Source organism: Anthonomus grandis, chromosome 15 (assembly GCF_022605725.1).
Source record: "Anthonomus grandis grandis chromosome 15, icAntGran1.3, whole genome shotgun sequence".
Lineage (NCBI taxonomy): Eukaryota > Metazoa > Arthropoda > Insecta > Coleoptera > Curculionidae > Anthonomus > Anthonomus grandis.
In genome coordinates, this window is record NC_065560.1 from 10,357,005 (window position 1) to 10,380,543 (window position 23,539).

The 23,539-nt window shown below is 31.8% G+C and overlaps 1 protein-coding gene across 1 annotated transcript in view; it reads right to left on the minus strand.

The window, feature by feature from the left end:
* The window catches only part of LOC126744835 (uncharacterized), a 37,304-nt gene extending 13,765 nt beyond the window's left edge, over window positions 1–23,539 (minus strand). The window contains exons 1-12 of the mRNA XM_050452385.1: window positions 23,068–23,539; window positions 19,406–19,459; window positions 18,554–18,682; window positions 18,355–18,494; window positions 18,072–18,305; window positions 17,827–18,022; window positions 9,431–9,645; window positions 9,233–9,366; window positions 8,959–9,180; window positions 1,991–2,165; window positions 1,766–1,933; window positions 1,532–1,709 (exon numbers count right to left, since the gene is read on the minus strand). Coding sequence (XP_050308342.1) covers window positions 1,532–1,709; window positions 1,766–1,933; window positions 1,991–2,165; window positions 8,959–9,180; window positions 9,233–9,366; window positions 9,431–9,645; window positions 17,827–18,022; window positions 18,072–18,305; window positions 18,355–18,494; window positions 18,554–18,682; window positions 19,406–19,459; window positions 23,068–23,227 — 2,005 coding nt within the window. The 5' untranslated portion in view covers window positions 23,228–23,539. The remainder of the gene's footprint in view (window positions 1–1,531; window positions 1,710–1,765; window positions 1,934–1,990; window positions 2,166–8,958; window positions 9,181–9,232; window positions 9,367–9,430; window positions 9,646–17,826; window positions 18,023–18,071; window positions 18,306–18,354; window positions 18,495–18,553; window positions 18,683–19,405; window positions 19,460–23,067) is intronic.

A 23,539-nucleotide genomic window follows, 5' to 3' on the forward strand; every position in this document is an offset into this window, starting at 1 on the left:
CAAAAGCATTCGATAGGGTTAGACTTAGCAATGTCTTAAAATTATTAAAAGGCAGAAATTTGAATCCCAAAATAATTGAAATTATTAGAAAAATGAACATAGAACATAGCACCTTTATCAAAGCAAACAACAAACATTCCAATAAGCAACCCGTCTCAACAGGAATCAGGCAAGGGGAAAGTCTTAGCCCAATACTATTTAATGTCCTAATGCGATTATCAAAGAAATAAAATCTGTGGAAAAAGATATAAAATGAGCATGAAAGAATTTAAAATAATTTGCTTTTCTGACGACGCGGTGATAATATCGGAAGATGAGGACAATTTGCAAAGATTACTTTATATATTCGAAACAGGCGCAAAGGAATTGAACATGATTTCTGTCCAGAAAAGGAACTCTCTGACAATACCAAGAGAATCGAGAAGGTACAAGTTAGCGATCTACAATAAAAGTACAAAGTACAGTTTAAATACCTGTTAATAACACAGGTACATCCGTAAAGTAGCGGATAAATTCAATAAAAATTAAATGGAGCGTTTCTGAAAAAATCCGCATCTGTCGATTTTAATATTTGGTTTTGGGTTTTTCTACGTGGAAATTAAATATACAGGGTGACTTAAAAAAAGATGACTATCATATAAATACCTGTTTAAAGTAAATGTTCGAATTGAGCACCGTTAAAAACCTGACAATAACCAAAGTAATTTAAAAATTCTTTTTTAACGTTGTCAATGACATCTAGAGTAATATTTCTTATTTTCTGGCGGGTTTCTTCTTTTAAATCTTCTAAACTCGCTGGTTTAGTGATATACAATTAACTTTTTAAGTATCTCCATAAAAAGTAATCAAGGAAAGTTAAAGCTGGCGATCGGGGAGGCCATTCAGTGAACTATTCGATATAGATTTCGATTATTTCACGTTCGGTTAATTTTCTCGAATTTCATACAATAAGAGAAGGTAATGAAGTGTAGTTACTAATAAAACGCAGAATGAAAGTGCTTTCACCTCTCAAAATCAAAGGTAAAAATATAAATACCAATGTAAAAATACTTTCAATGGTTGCATCAAAATGCATTCACTTTTTGACATTCACAACGACAAAAACAACTAAAAAAACCAAAATACCAACATTTAATTTAGATAGGTATTGCTTCAATTTTACATTTTAATATATTTTTGCTTTAAAATTGCTCATTTAACCACTATTTATTTGTACCATATCCGTTGTAAAAAAAATGCGTTCTTTCTGATTCTGAATTACAAAATGCTGGTTTCCATTTAAAAAACATTGACAACGTCATATCTTTTTCTTGAGTCATCGTGTATATTTAATTTCCACTTAGAAAAACCCTAAAGCCAATATTAAAATCGACGGGTTCAAGAATTTTTTCCAAGAAACGGTCCATTTAATTTTTATTGAATTTATCCGCTACTTTACGGATTCACTGTCTATTATAATTGTATACATATTCTAACAAATATATAATAAACTGTTTAATTTTATTATACTAGTTTAAAAATATAAACTTACCAATAACAGAGTCCGAATTATAAGTCTCCCCTAAGGCGTAATACAGATTCGCCTCAAATTCGGTGACAATTTCTTCAGGTCTCAGTTTCGGAGCCAAAGTATGATAAACAAAACCAAATATTTTCCTGTATAGCTCTTGAGAATGTTTATTTACAACGGCGAAGCATACTGGATGAAACTTAATAATAAAAGTTTTTATTAATGCAATTATCTTTATTTAGAACGTAAACTTACTGCTTGATTATTCAACGCCAAAACAGTGACCAAATTAATCGGAAAATCTTGGGTTTTAATGACGAAAGTGGAGTCTACGTACATGACTTTAGCAGAAGAGTATTTCTCAATAGTTTCCTCATTGCCAAATAACAGTCCTTTTGCTCCATCACCTGTTGCAAATTTTGCCTTAAAAATGCGTTTTTTAACATAAAATTATTGGAGCGATAAAACATTATTTATTACCTGATAAAATTGAATTGACTCAAGATTAAACTGTAGCTTACTACAGTTTTCACTTTCAATATGGGCGAAAAGGTCATTAAACGTATGTATTTTTTCTGTAATATGGACTGGTCCTTGTCTGCATATTTCTTTTACTACATCGCGAATCGGCAAGAGTTTCATGATGCTTGGATCTCTAAAATTACATTTTTTTTTGAATATCTAATCAAGTTTCGAGAAAAAATTCATTATTTCTTAAAAAATCCACGTTACAATATTACTTTATATTAATACTCATATCAAACATTTATTTCCATAGATAATGTCAAAATATAAAACATCTAACTTTTAAAGGCCTTAAGAAAAAAAAATAAAAAATCTACAATTAAGTAAAAACTAACAATATAAGAAAACAATGCCATGCTATAGCTTTTAAAAAACATACAAATACCAAGTATGGAAGTACCCGCAATTTAAATATTCTGTTACGGTGTAAAAGGAATTAATTAAAATCATTTTCAATGAAGCTTTAAAATTATTATTCTCAATTTTTTTTATTCGATAGGAAGATTATTGTATAATTTAGCTGTTAAAACTAATAGGCTGTTTGCCACTTTGGTTAATTTGTGTTTCGGTAAATCCAAATTTAAATTAACCCCGAGTTCATAGTGGATACCTCTAGACAAAGAATAGTCAGGCAGGTTACGCTTTATATGCATGACCGAGTTGAAAATAGAATGGCATAATTTTTAAGTCTGAAAAGACTGTTCTACAAGAAAGTGCATAAGACTTAAATAAAAAAGTTCTAATTATTTTTTCTGGGCTGTAAAAACTTCTAGAAGCATATACAGTAACAGCATGTGTGCTAACTTTCGTTGGGACTTACAGCACTTATTTTATCGGCGATAAATAAAAAAAGCACCACAAATAAGTTACCCAATAAAAATTAAACAAATTAACAAATACCATTACAGTAAGGCAATATTTAAAAAAATAAATAAAGTCATTACTTTTTGACGAAAAAACATATTATCAGTATTTTGGAGAAAAATTATTATTGTATTTATCGAAATTGTTTGACATGTAAACAAAATTTGAATTGGAATAGCAAAGAATATAATAGGCTACGCCTATCTTTTTGATACCTATAGCAATATAATAACCCAATAATAACCCAACCGAATTGTCTCATTTTCAACCTGTTATCATATTGCCCACCTTCTCTAAAATATTGAAAAAAGACATGCACCAACAACTTACTGATTCTTTTTACGATTAATTCCACAATTTCAAGTACCCAATCTGAGTTTCGAATGCAACATTACTGCATTACTACATGGATTATCATTATCATGGATATCATTTTTCGGGCGTTGGATAATAGAAATGTAACTGCCGTGATGTAACTTTTGACAGTCTGCATCATATTTTAGCTTACATGAATACTGAAAGACTATTTAATAGGTACAACGCAGAAAGTGTATTAATGTAGTATTTAAGCCCACTTTTATTTTCCTCTTACTCGCAAGTATTTGCGATTTGCACGGATTTTTAAATACTTGTCAGTCTCATCAATATGCAGACGATGTTCAACTTTACCACCCCTTGTGTAAGCTGAATGCCCTAAACAACCTTAATGCTGATATAGATACCATTGTTCAGATAAGACGAACTTTACTTTGAAAATCATGTTAATAGTGATTTACAAAGCATATAGATATGCATAGGGGTATTTTATCCACCAGTATTAAACTAAAACTTATTGACTCTTTTGTCTTATCTTTTCAAAATTATGGACATATACTATTTTGGTCAGCCCTTGCTCAAAGGGCTGATTGCAAGTATAAAATGCTTGCCTTAAGTTTTGTTATAAAAAAAGAAAATTTCACCTCATTACTCCAGTATTTCTAAATCTGAATGAAGGATTTAAATTAAATATGATTATTCTAGTATACAGGGGATACAACCTATGCGCATAAACTTAAGAAATGATAGCTGATGAGTAATAATGAGTAATAATGAAAAAAAAATGTAGTAAAATATTTTTAATTTTGGAGATATCCATATTTTTTTAAATAAAAAACGTGTATTTTTTAACGTGTTTAATTTAAACTAATTTAAAGCAACTGTTCGAAATTGTTTCCATTATTTTCGATACAGACTTGAGCTCGTCGAATCCATGAAGACGTACATACACGGGCCAAACCAGGCAGTAGGTGAATTGCGTCACTGGCAGCGTTTATGCGATGTCGTAGCTCTTGCTACTGAGCTGAACGAAGTTGATACTGATCAACTTCGTTTACATACACCATTGTTTTCATATGACCCACAAATAAAAGTCTAATGGATTAAGGTCAGGCGAGCGAGGGGGCCACCATCCATCGTCCGGGAAACACACGATCTAAATGTTGTCGCACTGGTCGTGAAAAATGTGGTGGAGCACAATCATGAAGAAACCACTTCTTCGTTCTGGCTAACGTTAAGATTCACATTTTCAAGGAGCACTGGTAAATTGTTGCGCAAAACTTCTAAATACCGAGCACCAGTCAAACGATTTTCCAGAATAAAAGGTACGATGAGCATCCCGATCAGAATTCCAGCCCATACATTTACAGAAAAACGTTGTTGAAAGTATGTTCTCCGTGTAATATGCGGATTTTCCAAAGCCCAGTAATGAGTGTTATGAAAGTTGAAAATTCCATTGCGCGTAAAATTTGCCTCATCCATAACTAAAATGTTCATGGTAAAGTTTGGGCTTAGCTGCTGGTGATGTAACAACCACTCACAAAAGTGTACTCGAAGCGGCAAATCTCTTGGAAGTAGGGCTTGTACCCTCTGCACATGAAACGGGTAAGGCAACTCGTGCCTTAAAATTTGCCAACTTGTAAATTGCGATATTCCAAATCGCGCTGCAATTGTCCTAGTGCTAATTCCAGGTTGTTCTTCGATAACTTCTAAAATATCCTCCTCCAGATTTAGAATGTGCCTAGATCAAATAGCTCCTCCATCTTGTCCAGGCCGCGGCCGCAAATTGCCAGTTTCTCTACCCTGCTGAATAATACGTAAGAAAGCCCCACGTCTCGGGTGATATCTTCGGGGAAATCTTTGGGCATACAGATCAGCTGCTGCCACTGCATTCTGATGCGTTTCTCCGTAAACCAAAACCATGTCGACAAGTTCTTCGTTTGTAAAAATGTGCGCCATTACATTTGACGCTTCTATTTTGTTTGTGTGAAAATAACGATCGAAAACGATCACAGCCACCAACAAACTAAGTACTGCTAAAGATTCCAAACAACAAATTCCAAACATTATGACTTGTTTACTATCAGTTATTAATAAACAAAATAAGTTCGTCTGATACACGTTCTGTTGACATTTGTTTAACTTTATTTCGGAAACCAAAAATATTTTACTACATTTTTTTCTCATTATTACTCATTATTGATCTTCATCTACCATGTCCCAAGTTTATGCGCATAGGTTGAAAATCACCCCGTATAAAGTCTATAACAAACTTCCTGGAAACTTGTATGATAAGTTAGCTAGTCATAATAGCATTAATGGTTGAGAATTACGTTACTCTTAAAACTTCGTGTTACCAAAACATAAAACTACCAAAATTCAAGGCTCCTTTTATTATAACGCAGTTAAAAATTTATAATACATTGCCTACTAAGTAATCTCAACCTTCATCCTCAAATCTAAACCATGGGTAATGTCGTTCAGAAAGGCAATCAAACTCAACTTTTGTAATAATTAAACAATTTTCAATTTATCACGAAATTTCACTTCAAAATATGTCCGCTTTTGATGTACATATACTTTGTTATAGGTTTTTATCATATAAGTAGTATTAGTATTATTGTTTTAGGCCTTCCGATTATTGAATGGGTCAAATCTAATACCAAATAAGATAAACTAAATCGACTTAGAATTGGTTACCCTCAAAGACCACTCTTGTATTAATATTAACTTATTTAGGGAAATAATATTATAAACAATATATTGGTCCGATTCTAATTCCGGAATATATCATAAACTACACACTTAATACCAACAAAAGTCAAATGTTTGGACTAGCACCTTTAACGATAATAGTCACATTTATTACAGATGTTTTTCTTACCTGCGAATCTGACACGTGAAATGTACTACTATAAGAGGTAGTACAAACAAAGTAATAGCTACAAGAGTACTATACTACAAGAGGCCATTGATCCGACATTAACAGCTATAATTGAAAATCAAAATGACAGATATTTTGAAGGTAGAGGGATTTTTTAGGAGGATGGTGCACCAACACAATATATGGATCAGACGTTTCCAGGATGATGTATTGGAAGAAGAGATGCTACTGAATGGCCTCCACGAAAAATGGAGATGGATATTTCCAGGATTTATTAATACGTAAGCAACTTCTTTTGAAATGTATGTTCTGTTCTGTTATAGTATGTTAAAGCTCTCATTTTTGTCTCACATTTAGCGCACCTTATTTTTTTTCCTTAAAAGAACCCGTAATAACCTCCAATAACGTAATGATTTTAAATTACCTTTACTTTTTTTGCAAATTCACAAATTGATTTTTAAGAATTTTTACAGGTTGATTCATTGGTAATGTACAGGGTCTTTCCCCATATATTGACCCCCCTCCTACAGGAGTAATGCAAAAAGTTAAAAAAAAATTAATACAAAACTTTTGGGGTTTTACTTTAAATTTTTAAATCCGATGTCAAATTTTTTTTTTCATTTAGAAACGTCAAATTTTGACAGATGATCAGTTTTTTCTTATGGAACACCCTGTATATGACTTTATAGTTAAAAAGAACCGAATTTTCTGATTTCAAACATATATAGTTTAACTATGTTTTATTAAACCGTTTCGGAAATATCGGGCTCCAAACTTTAAAAAAATAATATATTGAAGATCTTGGTAGGTGCTGCATTATTATTGTTTGACATTTATTAAAAAACAAATCATTGAGATGACATTGTCATTTCTTGTTTGTTGACCCATAAATGTTAAAAAATGCCGTACAGTGATGAAGAAAAATGTGACATCGTCCGTATTTTTTATTAAAAAAATAATAACGCAAATGCCGCCAGAGAGGAATATCGTCGAACCTTTCCTTTACGTGCCATACCGGCAAAAAATACTTTAAAAATATAGAACGAGCATTTTGCATCAGGAAAACTCTACGAAGAAAACGTCGCACAGTTCTTGTCGATCCAGAAGAAGAATTAGAGTTTGTCTAGCTAAGGAAAGGTACACCATCTGTTTCAAAGTTGCGCCAAGTTTTGTCCCCTAATAACGCGCGATTAGCGACAGTAGCGCGCCTTTTTTTAATTTTAATTTTAAAGAGACATAAACACTAAAAGGCACAGAACACAAATATAAGAATTAACGCAACGGCACTGTTTATATGCAAATCGGGGCGATCGATACCGTTGCTTTGGCAGCGGCGTAACCAAATTTACTGCGCAACCGAGTCGAACAACACGTGCTGTACCTTTCCTTAGCTAGACAAAGTCTACATATTTTGCTATATTTCCTTTATTTTTATTACCTTTGTCACCCTCAATTTGCCCTTCAAAAATGTTGAATTTCTTTTTAGCCAAAATTACACCCTAATCAACTTTACACCCAAATCATTCCATGGAAAATCCCAGAATTTACTTTGATCGATCGGCCAAAAAAATTTATTCAACTTTAAAAAAGTATAAATATTTTGCTTATCGAATATTACCTGTTCAAACTTTAAGTGTAGAGCAAAGAAATAAACGGGTGGAATTTTGTCAAGAGATGCTAGTGCTAAAAGAAGAAGATAATAACTTTTTTAAAAAAATTTTGTGGACCGACGAGTGCACCATGACAACCGCGGGCATTTACAATCGAAAAAATGTTCGCTTTTGGTCAAGAACAAACCCTCGAATAACAAGGAAAATTAAGTTTCAAGGGCGGCAATCTCTACATGTATGGTGTGGAATTTTAAATGACCAGTAGGTCATAGGACCTATTTTTTATAACGGCAACTTGACGGGAGAGAGATACCTAGAGATGCTTACTTATCAAATTGAAGCTAAACTTGAAGATCTACCCATAAGGCAATACGAGCAAATAGTTTGGCATCAAGATGGTGCCCCACCGCATAATGTGTTACCTGTTTTGAGATTTTTAAATGAAAGATATAACCTATGGATTGGACGAACTGGGCCAATTCGTTGGTCATCAAACAGTCCAGACCTGACACCTCTTGATTCATTTCTGTGCGGTTACCTGCAAAATAAAGTTTACGAACAGAGAACTGAAAATGTGGAGGAGCTCCGCAGAAAAATTATTACCGCGATAGATGATATCTATATATATTTAAAATCAGAAAATTCGACTCTTTTTTACTATGAAGTCATATACAGGGTGTTCCATAAGAAAAAACTGATCATCTGTCAAAATTTGACGTTTCTAAACGAAAAAAAAAAATTTTTGACATCGGATTCAAAAATTTAAAGTAAAACCCCAAAAGTTTTGTATTAATTTTTTTTTTAACTTTTCGCATTACCCTTGCAGGGAGGGTCAATATGTGGGGAAAGACCCTATACAAACTTCAAGTGCCTACGTAGGTCAAGTAGATTGTTTCGTATCAACCAAATTTGAGTAGTCAATAATGCCTTTTTACGAGATACTGCGTGTTTTACTATTTTTACCAATTTTGATAATCGGTCCGGATGTTTCGAATTCCTAATTTAGCTAGAAAACTAAAATTTCTTGTATTTTGTCTAAGTTAATTAACTTTATCGATTTGTCAATAAAGCAATACAAAAAAACATTACTAAAAAAGACTACTTAAGCACTACTTATTTACTACTAAATCTAATGACTATGTAAAATTTTTAAAAATGTATGTTTACTACGACTTCAAACTACTAACAATGACAAAAAACAACAACCTAAATAACTACACTGTAATGACAAATTAATTAATATTACTCACAGCTTGCACATCTCATCGTAATGCGTTTTAAAATTGAAATGCTTCTGTCTTTTCATGTCCAAATACAACAAATGATAAAACATTTGGATTTTTCTCTCATCTTCATCAGGTTCTGGATGATTGTGGCCTACCTTTACGGTAATTTTCTGTGCGTATTCTTTCGGAGCAAGCTGTTTCTGAATTGCCTGAGCTGGACATTTTAATTTTGCGCAAGATAAACGCCTAAAAACTTTTTATTACAACTCTGCTTAATAGTTAAAACATTTTTTTAAACCTTTCTTGATTTAGCCTTAGTCCCAGTTTATACAGATAGTTTCCGGCCAATATAAATGTGGAATTCGCAACATACTTAATTTGAGAAGCCTGATAAGTTCCCAAGGGAGAGGTGTAAGTGTTAACAGATTGATTCTAAAATGTAGAAATGATGGATTTGTATATTTTTAAATAAATTATGTAGGAGTAATTTTATCACCTGCCAATTTTTTTCCCCAGGAAAAACAGTCCCAGGTTCCGCTTTTGGCAAAATACGTCTTTGTTTTCGTCCGTTTTCATTGTCACTTTTGTCACAAATTTTTCGTTTTTCTGGTTTTTTAACACCATTTTGCACCCTTCTTATAGTTATGTTTTCCGGTAGGTCTATGGGCGGTGGCGAAGATTCAGGCGACTGATCATTATCATCGACCATTTCTAAGATTTATAGATAAAAATATTCAATTTAATTAGCCTTAATAATAATTTCATATATTTATCTATGTACATTTTCAAAGGAGAAGAGCCATCTACTTCTTTTTATACATGATTTATTTGAATAAATATTTAATGATCGTTTCGAATGAATAAATTTAAGAATAAGTTGAGGAAAACAGTATAAGTAGTATGCGTATTCGGAGTTTGTAATGTGCCGAGTAATGCTCTGAAAAAACTTCTTAAAAACCTAATATCATATGTGAATTAATTAAAGTATGCATGCAAGCAGCAATTATAACATGCTTGGTTTTTCATATATATTCGACACCCTCATCAAAATGTTTATTGAAGTGTTTTCCAGTAACAAGTAACAATCTATTGCGATATTTTTTTATTTTTACTATTTATTACCATATTTGGTTATTACATTGAATTACAAAAATTTACTGAAAATATATAGAAAACAGTGTGCTATTAATAATATCTTTATTTTTTTCTTGGAATATTTTTTTGTTCAAAATTCTAATATGCTAGTAGGCTCGTTTGATATTTGATTATTGGATCTTTCGTTACGATTATATTTTTTTCTTCAAGGTAATTTACAATATTTGTTTTTTAATATGCTGATTAACTCATTGACTTATAGAGCAGAAACTTTCAATTTCATATAGCATAAAAATCACGTAAAAATCTTAGCTTATATGTAATAAAAACTATAAGAGGGTGATTTGACATGTAATTAAGTCCTGGGGCGTATATCCAATACCAATTTTAAACCTTTGTAAGTCTAACTTATATTAATTTTAAAGTTTTTTCTGTGTCTATTTGTCTTTTGTTCAGAACTATTTCCTTTTAATATCCCATGATGATGGACACCACTGTGTCCGAAACATGTAGGGAATGTAGGGGATGCATAAGCCTGTTTAATAGGTCCTATTTTAATATTAAAAATTATTAATTTTTTTTACAACCAGAAATAATAAAAATAGACTAATAGATCGATTTTCATTTTTTAAATTTAACGTCCTGTAGGTCGGCATCGAAGCAATTTCAAACAAAGGTAAATTGCTTTAAATTGGCCTACTTTGATCTCAAGACTATGAAAGAAAGAAAGAAAGAAAATGTGCTATATTACGTAAGACAAAACAAAATGAAACCTTCACCTTCAAAAACACAAAACAAAATCTTGTGTACAAGCATCCTAAAAAAAAATCCAAATTCACTTTATATTTCAAATTTCAAACAAACATAACATCTAAAACATTTTACTATAAAATTTACACACATTTCGAAGATTAATTATAATAAAACAGATTGAAAAAACTAAAAAAAAAAGCATCTTTTAGATAAATTTGATTAAAAAATAAGTAAAGCTGTCAATAAAACAGGATTTAGAGGAAGTAAATTAAAATATTTAATAGGAAACAAAACTAAAACACTAAAATGATGTCAGAGCACAGGTCAAAAGGTATCATTAAAAAAATCGTCAAGGCTATAATATGCCCTGGATAATAAAAGTGATTTTAATTCCTTTTTGAATTTTTTAACTTCTAAAATTTGTCTGATACATAGAGGAACATAGTTGTAAATTTTTTTGCTAAGGTATATAAGTGAGTTCTTGGTGAGGGAGGATGTAGGGATTGGTAAGGGAAAATCGTTAACCTGGCGAGTCATATGACTAGTGTTAGAGGGAGGCTTAGGACATTTATGAATAAGAGTAGTTGTTTCTAAAATAAAAAGAGAAAAAAGAGTTAGGATTTTGAGATATAAAGAGAAAATCTCTTAATCCAGCGGAACATAGGTATCTAACTGCCTTTTTTGAATCACAAAAATTATGTTTAATAATTCCTTGTTACTTAAACCCCAAAAATGCAAGTCATAACGAAGATGGGACTCAATAAGAGAAAAGTACACTGAACGTGCAACTACCCCTACCAGCTCATGCCCCGCCATACTTACTGCAAAGCATCCAGAGGATAATTTTGATGCAAGATTTAGGATATGATCTTCGAAGCGAAGGCGACCATCAATGGTAATACCAAGGAACTTACAGCTTTCTTTGTATTGCAAGGGAAGAGTTTTCACTAAACATAAGGCTCTGAACGTCACACTTAAATACCATAATAAAGGTTTTGCCCACATTAAATACAAGCCTGTTTGCAGCACACCACTCCGATAAAATCTTAAGATCCTCAAAAACCTGGCCTCTAACATTATCGGAATCTCTATGATTCCATAAAATAGTGGTATCATCAGCAAACTGAACCACTTTGCCCTACAGTTTTAATGAACCCAAATCATTTACATAGAGCAAAAATAATAGTGGTCCTAACACTGAACCCTGAGGTACTCCAGTTTTAAGGGATCTGGAATCGGATAAACATCCAGATACTGTGACTCTTTGGGTACGATTAGACAGATAGGATTCCAGCCATTGCAAAGACACACCTCTAAAGCTATAATTATTGAGCTTAGACAGCAGTATTCCAAGATCTCCACAATCAAATGCTTTGGATAAATCGCAAGACACTGCCGCCGCGAACTCTCCAGAATTTAAGGACACATAGACACTCTCCAAAAAGCCGAAAACAGCGCATGAGTCCCTTTTCCTGTTTGAAATCCAAACTGATATGCAGATAAAATGCAATTATGTTGCAAAAAAGACAAAATTCTGATTTTTGCAAGTTTTTCAACTATCTTGGAGAGGGTAGATAATATAGAAAAAAACGGAAATTACAAGGCTCACTCAAATCTCCACCCTTATAAAGAGGGATAACCACTGCCTCTTTCAAACATGCTGGAAAAATGCTATTATGAAAGAAATTGTTTATAGCAGAAGCTAAGGCACTCAATGCTGAGTCAGGCAAAAGGAGTAGTAATTTTGATGATATTCCATCAGCTCCAGCTGATTTATGGTTTTTTAAGCTTTTAATTGCATCTTCAACGTCAGTAAGGCTAACAGGATAAAAGAAAAAAGAATTCTGAACTGACCCTTGTTGAATATAATGCAAAGGATCAATATTAGCACCGTCTATAGAATACAACAAGTCAGACCACTTCCTATACCGCCCGTGTTAAAGCAAAATTGACCTTGAATCCCGCTGTTTGCTGCGTACGAGCGTTTACCAGGGTTTATCATAAATATCGATGAAAGCAAATTCTGAGGCGCGCTAATTATTTTTATATGAGGAGTATTCATAAGAAGTATTTTAAGTCATAAAATAAGAACTTTTTTTATAGGACTGGAATAGAATGTGTTTATATGACAGTGTTTCTTAATTATTAACGTTTTTACACATTTTTTATATTAGCTTCACTTCTTTGCCTTTATGTAGCAATGTTTGTATGTATGTATATAACAAATCTAAGAATTCTATTTAAACTATAACTTCTACTTGTCAGATTGTTTTCAAATTTTGTAGGTGCTTGGCTTTCGATAACAAGGACAGTTTTTAAAATGTTTTTGAGTTTCCCTTTTCTAAAATTGGTGTATCTAGAAGTTTTGATCAGTTCAATGAATTTGAACTTTTAAATAAATTGGAAGCGTTTAATATGGCGGATTCAAAATGGCTGCCTTTTAAGTCAAATATAATATATAAACAGTGAATTTAAAAAAAAACCTTACTTGTTGAATTGTTTAAATTTGCTACATTTTTAGGAGTCATATCAAAAAATAAATCTAAAATCAAAATAAATAAACAATTAAAAAACACATTTAAACGCACTAAAAAATATAAAATAATTTAAATATGGTATGGGTTATTTTAATTTTTGAATTAGGTCGTTTTAAAAATACAAAAGCGCAAAAGAATAACAATTATCATAATAAGCGCTAAATAAGTAGTTTTGTAAATTATATACTTTGTATTCAATTGTGGATATAGTAAATATATATAAAATATGTTAAAATATCAAAATTTACCGGGTCTTAAACGCCGACATTGGTGGCCGACAAAAAGAAGTGGGGTGTGTTGGTTTGGGATAATAGGTTGTAAAATCAGCTAAAACTATTCCAGTAACATTAGGAAGAGAAAATTAATAATAAACTATTTTTTAAGATCGTAATGCTTTTATGTAAACCACAAAATACAGAACAAAATATTTAACATATAGTGATGAAATACATACTACTTTATTATTGGGTAATTATATTTATACAAGTAGTATGTAACCAAACTATTGTCTAAAACGCTACAAGCAAAAACTCTCTCGCGAAACGGATGCACACAAGTTAACGTACTTGCGAAAACTAAACCTGGGTTCTACCCAGCCGATGCATGGCGAGGTGAGGAACAGGGGGTGGGGCAATCGATTTCAGGGCCGCTCGAGTGGTCTGACTTGTTGTAATCTATAGACGGTGATATTAGTATTCACATCCTTGATCAATAAATGAGGAATATTACAGTAATAATCATTTAAACTATTTGGTCTTATTTCTGGCTCTGAAACTTTCTTGTGAGAATGCCTGAAGTCATTTATAATTGACCAACATTCTCTCTGCCCAAAAAACGGAGATTTTTAGCTGAAGTTCTGAGGCCTGCTGTAACCCATGGTTTTCTATTTTTCATTTTAAGCCTCCTTTTAGGAAAACACTGATTGATTTTGTCACATAGCACATGAAATAACAAAGTAAACGGGTCAGGAGCCATTCCAATTAACCAAAGCTGTAGTAGAAGAAAAAGCATTGTAACTTGCTCTGCTGAAAATTCTTCCTATATAATGAGATGAAGGAAATACAGTGTTGCATGGAATCCTAGCGAGAATGTCTTCATGGTCAGAAATACCAGATGAGAGTACTCTACATGACACATCATTTAAATGTGTACACAAATAATCAATAGTAGTTGCAGATGAGGATGTTATACGTGTGGGTGAAAGAACATGCATCTTTAAGTCATAAGATTCCAATATACTTAAAAGGGATGTACGATATGATAGCAAGCTTACATCAGTGAAGTTAATATTAAAGTCACCAGACAATATAACTATGGAGTGTAGAGACAATTGGGATAATAGAGAATCAAGTTTGTCCAGGAACATACCAATATCTCCTGTGGGTGGTCTATAAACACAAAGAACATATAAATTAAATCACTTATAAAAACAAAGGGAGAATTTAAAAACTTTCTCTAACAGAAAGCTATCATACTTATTAATTTTACAGAAAAAAGTTTCAATTGTTTGTTTAACTAAAATAGCTGTTCCTCTATGTATGTGTTACCGACAAAAAATTCATATAGGAATATAATCAAATTAAGAAACATTCGTTAGGCTTTAACCAGTGCTCAGTTAGTAATACAATATCAGGAAAATCACATGAATCAAGTAAAAGATGAAGCTCGTACATTTTATTTCTTAGACGGTATATTTCAAATAGAACTACTGAAACTTTTCGCATGCTTATTTTCAATGTTATTTATAGAATGTGAGTGAGCTTCATCTTCTGTGTAAAGTCGAAATTATACCCATTTGTAGTTACGTCATCCAGGTGAGAAAAAACGTAGTATAAACGTAAAATAATAACGTAGATATTTTTGCCAATCAATATTAGGTTAGAAACTTTACCATCGCCTTCAGAAATTAATAGTCTGCTATGTATTTTTATACGTTCAGAAATTAACCAGTGATTTATTTTAGCGGCATATTATTATATTTTTATATTCGTGTATATACTTTCATTCCCAAAAAATTTAAAAAAATCTTGTAGTATTTATTGTATTATTAACAAACTTAACAATTAACAAATATTATTATAATTAATCATAAATAATGGGACATAAACAACAAGTCCGAAACGGAATTGCACTTCAAATTGAGAATATGATAGAGCGAGCCGCAAATGCAACAAAATTGAGCACAACAACGATCACAAATATAAAGAAGAATGGGATAATCCTCAGATCAGGATTACGCTACTCATATATTTTCCAAGCAAAAGACCGCAAAAACCAAATCCACAACATATTTAAAAAGTAGAATTCGGCACGAGCAGTAGACGTAACAAAACCGAGCTTACAAAAATTGTGAATAATGGTATACAATTATTTTAACTCACTGGGATTTAAATACTGACAATTTGAATTTAAATACTGACAATTTAATTTACTTGCTCATGAAAAAAAATGCTGCTTGAAGGAATATGTTAACACATTAAAATGAAAATACCATTCCAAAAAATATAACATACAAACTCAAAAAAAACACGCCATATTGCATTACCAAGTTAATGAAATTGCAACGATATGATTGAATACTTAAACGATGATCATAAAATAAAATTTGCTAGACTAAAAAGAGCTTAATCAATCTCGTCAGTACTGTCAGAGTCAGAACTGAAATCAGAGATATTGTCTTCGTCAGTCGTAATCACAAGTGGCAGAATGTCATAGGCATCACACACTTGTATTGCCTCCCAAGCCTTTTCAATTACCTTTTCTGTATGATAAACATATCTTTGCCAATGATCTATAGAAATTTCGTTTATTACCCTTTCCCATGTAGTCAGAACTTCTGAAGGTGACCCCTTAAAATTGGAAATATATTGATCATATTTTCGTTTACATTCCGACCATACCATTTCAATTGCATTAAACTGGCAATGATATAGTGGCAGTTGCAAAATTTTGTGTCCTAAAGGTTTAACATATTCATCAAGGAAGTACTTTTTTTCACTAGGGCAGTTTCTGCCTGCAATACTTCATATTTTATCTTTCATGGCTTTTTCTGGAAAGCCAATATTCTTTTTCTTCAACAATTCGGTCAGTCTCTGCTTTGTCCAAAATTTTCTCGGGATCTCTTCTAATAAACCAGAATGGTAACTTGCATTGTCCATGATTATGCATAAATGACTTTGGGGGAAGATTTGGAACCAGCTAAGTTTTAAACCAGTTTTCGAAGTTTTTCCTGTTCATATTGTCATGATAATCTCCTGTCTTTAATCCACTCTTGAATATTAAATTTGCACCCTTGATGAAGCCATCTTTGGTTCCGGCGTGGACCACGATATAACGATGACCTTAAAAATAAAAGATAATTCAATTCTCTTCTTTTAGAAATCATTCTTCCAGAACATAAATTTAATATAATTAATAAGTAATGTTCCATGCACATATGAGTAGTGTATGGAGTTAAATTCCCTCATATTGTCTTAGAGAAAAATTATATGAAACTATGAAACAGATGAAATTATGAAGTTAGAGGGCCCTTACAAGGGCAATAGTTTTTATTCAAAAAAAAAAATCCAAAAAGATAACCAGATAATTTTTACCTTCACTGTTTTTCCTTGAATCCGTGTGCTTGGTGTCATCTTGCCAGCTACTACGAAATGATCCCTTGCTAAAAATCCACGTCTCGTCAATGAAAACTGGAGTAAAACCTTCCGGACCTACATTTCTATTTTTGATATACTCCCTTAAAAAATTGATTCTTTTATGAACAATATTTGGCAAGTCCATCAAATATTTTATGTTATTTGATTTTTTCCACTTGAAGCCTATACTATTGATCCATCTTCTTAAGGAGTCAATGGAAAACTCAAAATATTCAATTTCTTCCCTGAACTTTTCTCTTATTGTTGCCAATATTACATATTCTTTTCTGGCCTACATAAAATAAATTGTGTCCCGAATTCTATGTTTCAAATATGTTGTAATTTTGGTTTTTGCTGTCTTCTGCTTAGAAGATATACGGGCTGCGTAATCCTGATCTGATTTTATCCCATTCTTCTTTATATTTGCGATCGTTGTTGTGCTCAATTTTGTTGCATCTGCGGCTCACTGTATTACATTCTCAATTTGAAGTGCAATTTCGTTTCGGACTTGTTCCTTTTATAGTTGAAAAAAAGCCAATATATTTAAAATCATCAGCTGCGATTGTTCATTATACCTATTATATCGTTTTTTAGGCATTATCTAACACTTTTCGAAATATCTTTCAAGAACAAGTTGACAAACCAATATTTTTGATTGGCAGTGACGGATATTTCACATAACCTAGTATATAAAAGATGAATAATCATCAGACACCAATTTTTTTCAAAAGTTTGTTGTCGCCGCTGTTTGGAATATGCTAAACAAAGATAAACAAAAATGATTCAAAAATTTCGACTTTATCATGTGGTGAGATTTTGTAAAGACCTTTTGGGGACACCCTGTATATTAAATACCCGATGCTCAGGCTTACCAATAATGATGTCTTCTGTCTCGTCACCCTCATTAAGAGACTCGTATTGTGATTCCTCGTCATCATTAGAAGCCTCATCAATAGAAGGAGGTGGTTTTTTTACTTTGGTTAAAACCACTTCATCATTTCCCTCTAATACTTTAATCAAGTCTTCATTTGTCTGATCCTTTTGTCCAGATTTATTATACGAATAGTCCTAAAATATTTTTTTACAAACAAGTTTTTCTCTATACAAATTTACACACCTTTTTACAATACTTATTAGACATCTCTTCAAAATCACTCAGTCCCTCTTCATGCCAATACTCATCTGAATATTCACTATCTGCATCATTTTCGCTCTTATGTTGCATCTTCCTAGTTTCTAAACGTTGCTTCCGATCATTTTCAAAACATTTCACATGAAATTTGTAATAAGATTTTAAGAGGTTAGTACAATCAAAACATACATATTTTGAAAGTTTGTCATTGGATGATATCTTAAAGCAACAAATTGTTATTAAAAGTTATTTTTAAAAAATACCTTACCTGTAAGGGAACGAGACAAATTGTAACAGCTTGAGCGATAGTGACTGATGTAGTTATTTTATCAAAAACATGATTTTTAACATTGGTGGAGGTAGTCAGACATAAACGACATTTTCTCCCGCGCCCTTGATGAGAAGTTTCTAAGTAAAGAATAACAATATTAACATGTGTCACATGATAATGATAAGTTCCAAGTTACCTGACACCTCATCTGACTCACTTCCAGCATTTTCTTGGTATCTGTTCCCTCTTCGAGATTTACTATTTGATTTTGAAAGCTTTTTTAGAGTCTCCAACTTTTTGGGATCTATGACTTCTTGCGATGTATCTGCAATGAAAATATTTAAAATTGTTTAAGAAGACCGTTTGTTCACTTTTGATTAAGATCATAAAGTATCATGAGTGTGATCTGGGAAGTACTAAATTGAGTATTTAAAAATATTATTTCAAGATTTGCAATGCTAAGAACTATGACCTTTTGAATTTCACTCAGCTGGTTGAAAATAATTTTCTTTCGGTACTCGGTATCTTAACAAGCCAATGGAAGTATTTTTTCAATGCATTTCAGCTTTTAATTTTTATAATTTAAAAAAATCCTTCACAATTAATGTAAAAGGTTCACGCACATAAAATGCAAGCCTATAAAAAATATTGAACCCCAAAATCAAGACTCTACTCAGATTCCTATAATAAATTTTTTCCTCTTATTGATAAGGTACAGACAAACGGAATCTTGTACAGATTTCATTTTTCAATATGACATAAAATCAACATCAGTGTATATTTTTCACAGATTATTCTGATAGACTACAAAGAAAAAACACTGAAATTGCATTCATATTAGACTGATAATCGCTTACATTTTTTGAAAAAGGAGAAAAAAAATGGTATTTCATGGACTGAATTGTGTACTAACAAAATCATGCAATCTTAATTTCTTTTTTCTCAAGTTATAGCTCTTCCTATACTTTTGTTATATGTTGCCATTTCCTACTTTAAAATTATTGTATTTAGATATGTTTAAGGAGATTTTCCATGAAAATATTCTTACCATTATTAGATATTCCTTTGGATTTAGTCTCCTTCCAATTTCTACATGGCTGACCTAAAAGTAATAATGAAAATTCAAGACATGCTTTATTATTGTTATAAAATTGGTAAGATATTATGATACAGTAATTTGAAAATAAATATGAAAGAAAGATTTAGAAGTACATATTTTTCAAAATTATCTACAAACAACAGTCAAGAGGAGTCAATACTAATTCAATAATATTCAATATATACAGTGTGTCTCATACTAAGTGGGACAAACTTGGAGGGGTTGTAGAAGGGCTCAAAATAAGCAAGTTTGCACCATAAACCCCTATCTGAAAATGATTAGATTTTGAGATACAGGGTGATAAAAATTTTAAGAAAAAATCTTATTTTTAACAATGGCAAAAATTTACTTGCTGGTACCAAATTCCACATTAAAAGCAAGGTTTTTTTTGTCCAAACATCAGTGAAAACAAAGCCAAGAGACGAAATTTACTCTAAATTAAATGAGGATTTGGAAAATATTTTTTATTTGAAGAAAAAACAGCAAATAAATAAATAACGCATTTATTCAAGTATTTCTTTGCACATACAATGCAAAAACATATGAAAATGTACACTGACATCATATGCACAAGAATAGCGCAACTGGCGAAGTGTAGCCTCCTGGTCATTCTTCCACACAACCAATTCTCCAGATATTAAGTTCACCATCTTTAAATGTTAACAGAGAAAGTCCAATAGAATGCTTTTAAGAGATAACACTGAGGATAAAACAGTTTTAACCAACCATAACAATATAACAATGCAGTACATATATACATACAATATATCTGTCACTAAAAAAGTTCTAAAAATCTACTGCACATCTAATAAATACCTCTTGTACTTAGACCTTAAATAACCAGTATTGAATACCTTAAATTGAAGAGGTAAGTTATTATATAAGTTAACACAATTATAACTGAAGCTCTTTTTAAAAAAAGAAGTTCTATGTTGTGGCATTGTTAAATAATTTTTATCTCGCAAAAAGCGATTATGCACAGCCTCCCTATAAATTAGTTTTTTAAACAAATATACTGGTTGTTGACACATATTTAGTTTTCTAGAAAATAGAGTCAAGTTAAAATTATACCAGTTATCACACTTAAGCCAACCCAACTCTTTTATATTTTCTGAGACATGATCAAATTTTCTTAATTTATAAACAAATCTAGAGCATATATTCTGAACGTATTGTATCCGTTTTTTATTTACTACATGTAAGAATGGATAATATACTATGAAATAATACGAATAAATAGACATAATAAGTGACTCACACAATTTTTTTCTGGTTTTAAAATTAAAAAGGTGTCTGCTAGCATATAAAAGCTTCATTCTCACATAACTTCTTTTTAGTAAAGATTTTAAATGTTGTTCAAAATTAAGCTGTACATCTATACACAAACCCAAATTTTTACCACAGTTAGCAGAAGTCAACCGAGTATTTTCAATCTGAATATTAAGTCGATTCATTAGTATGCCCCTTTTCTTTTCAGAACAAAACAGTAACATTTTAGTTTTTGCAGGATTAATTGTCAGATTACTTTCCATTGAGTATCGCAAAATATTAGATAAATCTGAATTTAAAATCTCAGCAGCATTATCAGGACAGTCTGGATTAAACTGAAATAATAATTGTGTATCATCCGCATATGCTTGCATGTGCGTTGATACAATAGAAAACATATCTGCAGTATAAATAACATACAACAAAGGGCCAAGTATGGAGCCTTGTGGCACTCCCGAAATAATGTTTCTACTCTGCGATGTCTCACCACCTATCCTAACGACCTGTTAAATATGACCTAAAGAACAGTATTTCAACCTTCCCAAAACCATAATATGATAGCTTGGCACACATCAACTCATGATCAATAACATCAAAGGCTTTAGAGTAGTCTATCAAAATCAATATAGCAGCCATTTGCCTATCTTGAATTTTTACAATGTCGTCATGGATCATGTTTTTTAGGTAGTGGGGTAACAAGAGATCCAGCAATTTGGGAAATGACCATGTTCGAGACAACTATTGACAATATGAGTTATATGTAATATTATCACATGCAAACACAGTTTCACCATCTGAAGTGTTATGCCATCAATACCTGCAGCATTTGACCCAATACTCTGCACATACTTAAACACATCAGAGGGATCGACCAATTTGAAAGTAAATTGTATGCCTTCCCTTATTTTATTATTATTATAATATGCTACTTTATTATCACAGTTGTTTGATTTTTTAAAAACGCTGTAGAAATATGTATTCATCTCTTCCACATTTACCAATTCAGGAGAAATCTGAATAACTGTATTTGTAGGAACATAAACATTGAGGTCTCTTAAAGTTTGCCAAACTTTTCATTGAGCCTTTTGTGTCTCCAAATATTACAAATAAGCCAACTTTTCCTTACGTATAGAATTCTTAGTAAGTTGTTTAATTTACATTTGAGCCTTGCCTTGTCCCTTTCCCTCATTCAACCTCTTATTGCATAAGTCAACCATGGTGCATAAGGCTTAGTCACTCTAATGGACCTTACGAGAGCATGCTTATCAAATAAAAACTTTATATTAGGAGTCAGATACTTAACTTTACTATCTATATCATGAAGGTAGAACAATTGTGACACACCATTTTTATTAAAGAGTTCACTAGGTTCAGCCCATATGGGGTACATACTGGTAAAATGAAAAATGAACTATGTATTAAAAAATAGTACTAGATGCCAAGAAACTACCTACTAATTTTCAGAAAATTATCTACAGGAATGGGAAATTTATCATGAAAAATAAGATTAAAAAATTTTTTTTCTTAAAATGTTATCATGCTGTATCTTAAAATCTAATGGTTTTCAGATAGTCAATGCTCTGATCTTTTTGTATTGCAGGTATGTGCGACCACTTGCAACTCTATTTAAATCTTTTGAGAGGCTTATAGCAATGTTCTTTCCCATATTAATAATGACTATGAAAAACAAAAGGTTTCAAATTTACTGTTGCGGTACAGCCGATGTTGGTGCATGACTCTTAGGTGAAGTTGTGCAACTAAAATGTTGTGAGCAACAATCTAAATTGTTAACTTATTTGTTTATTTGGTTTTTTCTTATGTCATTCATTTTTGTACACACAATAGCTTTTAGTATATCAAATTGTAGGTAATCAAATTATCTGCAAGTCTATAATAATAAATTGTTGGTTTGCATATATTGTTTATAAACAATATGTATTTGTTGTTCCACAGGGTGAGCAATAATGCAGTTTTTCAACTTTCTTTGTTAATAATGAAAATTCCTACAATTATCATATTATTAAATTATAAGTTTATTTTTACTCTCTATTTTTGAGAGTAAAAATAAAGTTTTGGTTAGTGGTAAAACTGTCTCGTAATTTGAGTGTCACACCAAAGATTCCAACCACAGGACTACAATATTCATGTCAACAATTTTCTTGTGTGACTCTATGTTTATTAAGTTGAGGAGGTGATAGTGATGATTTAAAAAGTTTTTGATTTGGAAGCTCTATTACTATCCATAAGGGTATTAACAGTATACCAGCTAAATTTTGTATTTAAGGGGGAAAATTACATTAAAAGATGGTTAAAGTTAGCTCAGATAAGTGTAAATACTGTACCATCAGCTCCGAAGTGCTTGAGGCATATAAAGCTTTTTGAATCTGGCTTGTAATCTTCCAGTCCTAATTCCCGAAGCCACTTATTTCTAACCTCTGCATTCTTTGGGAATAGGACGCCTACAGATCTGTTGCACTCTGGTACAAAGCATTTTGAGTCCATTTCTTAGTCTGACAAAGCCTGTTGTCCATGCACTAGTAAAATAATGAAACAAAAAGCAAAAAAAGGATATTGCTCAGACAATTGGGACCCTATACAGGTGGCATATTTAAGTACGAATTTAGGTAAAACTATACGTAAATAGTTTGTTTTGTGTTTTCAAAACGGATTTGCAGGTTATTTATTTAGTTGCAGGTTTTGACTTTGACCAGCCAAATAGCAAAAGCAGGTATAAACTTGCAAAACAGTCCGAGATGGAACACGCACGAATTTCGGATGCTAGATGACAGGAGACAGGAAAGATTGGATAATGGA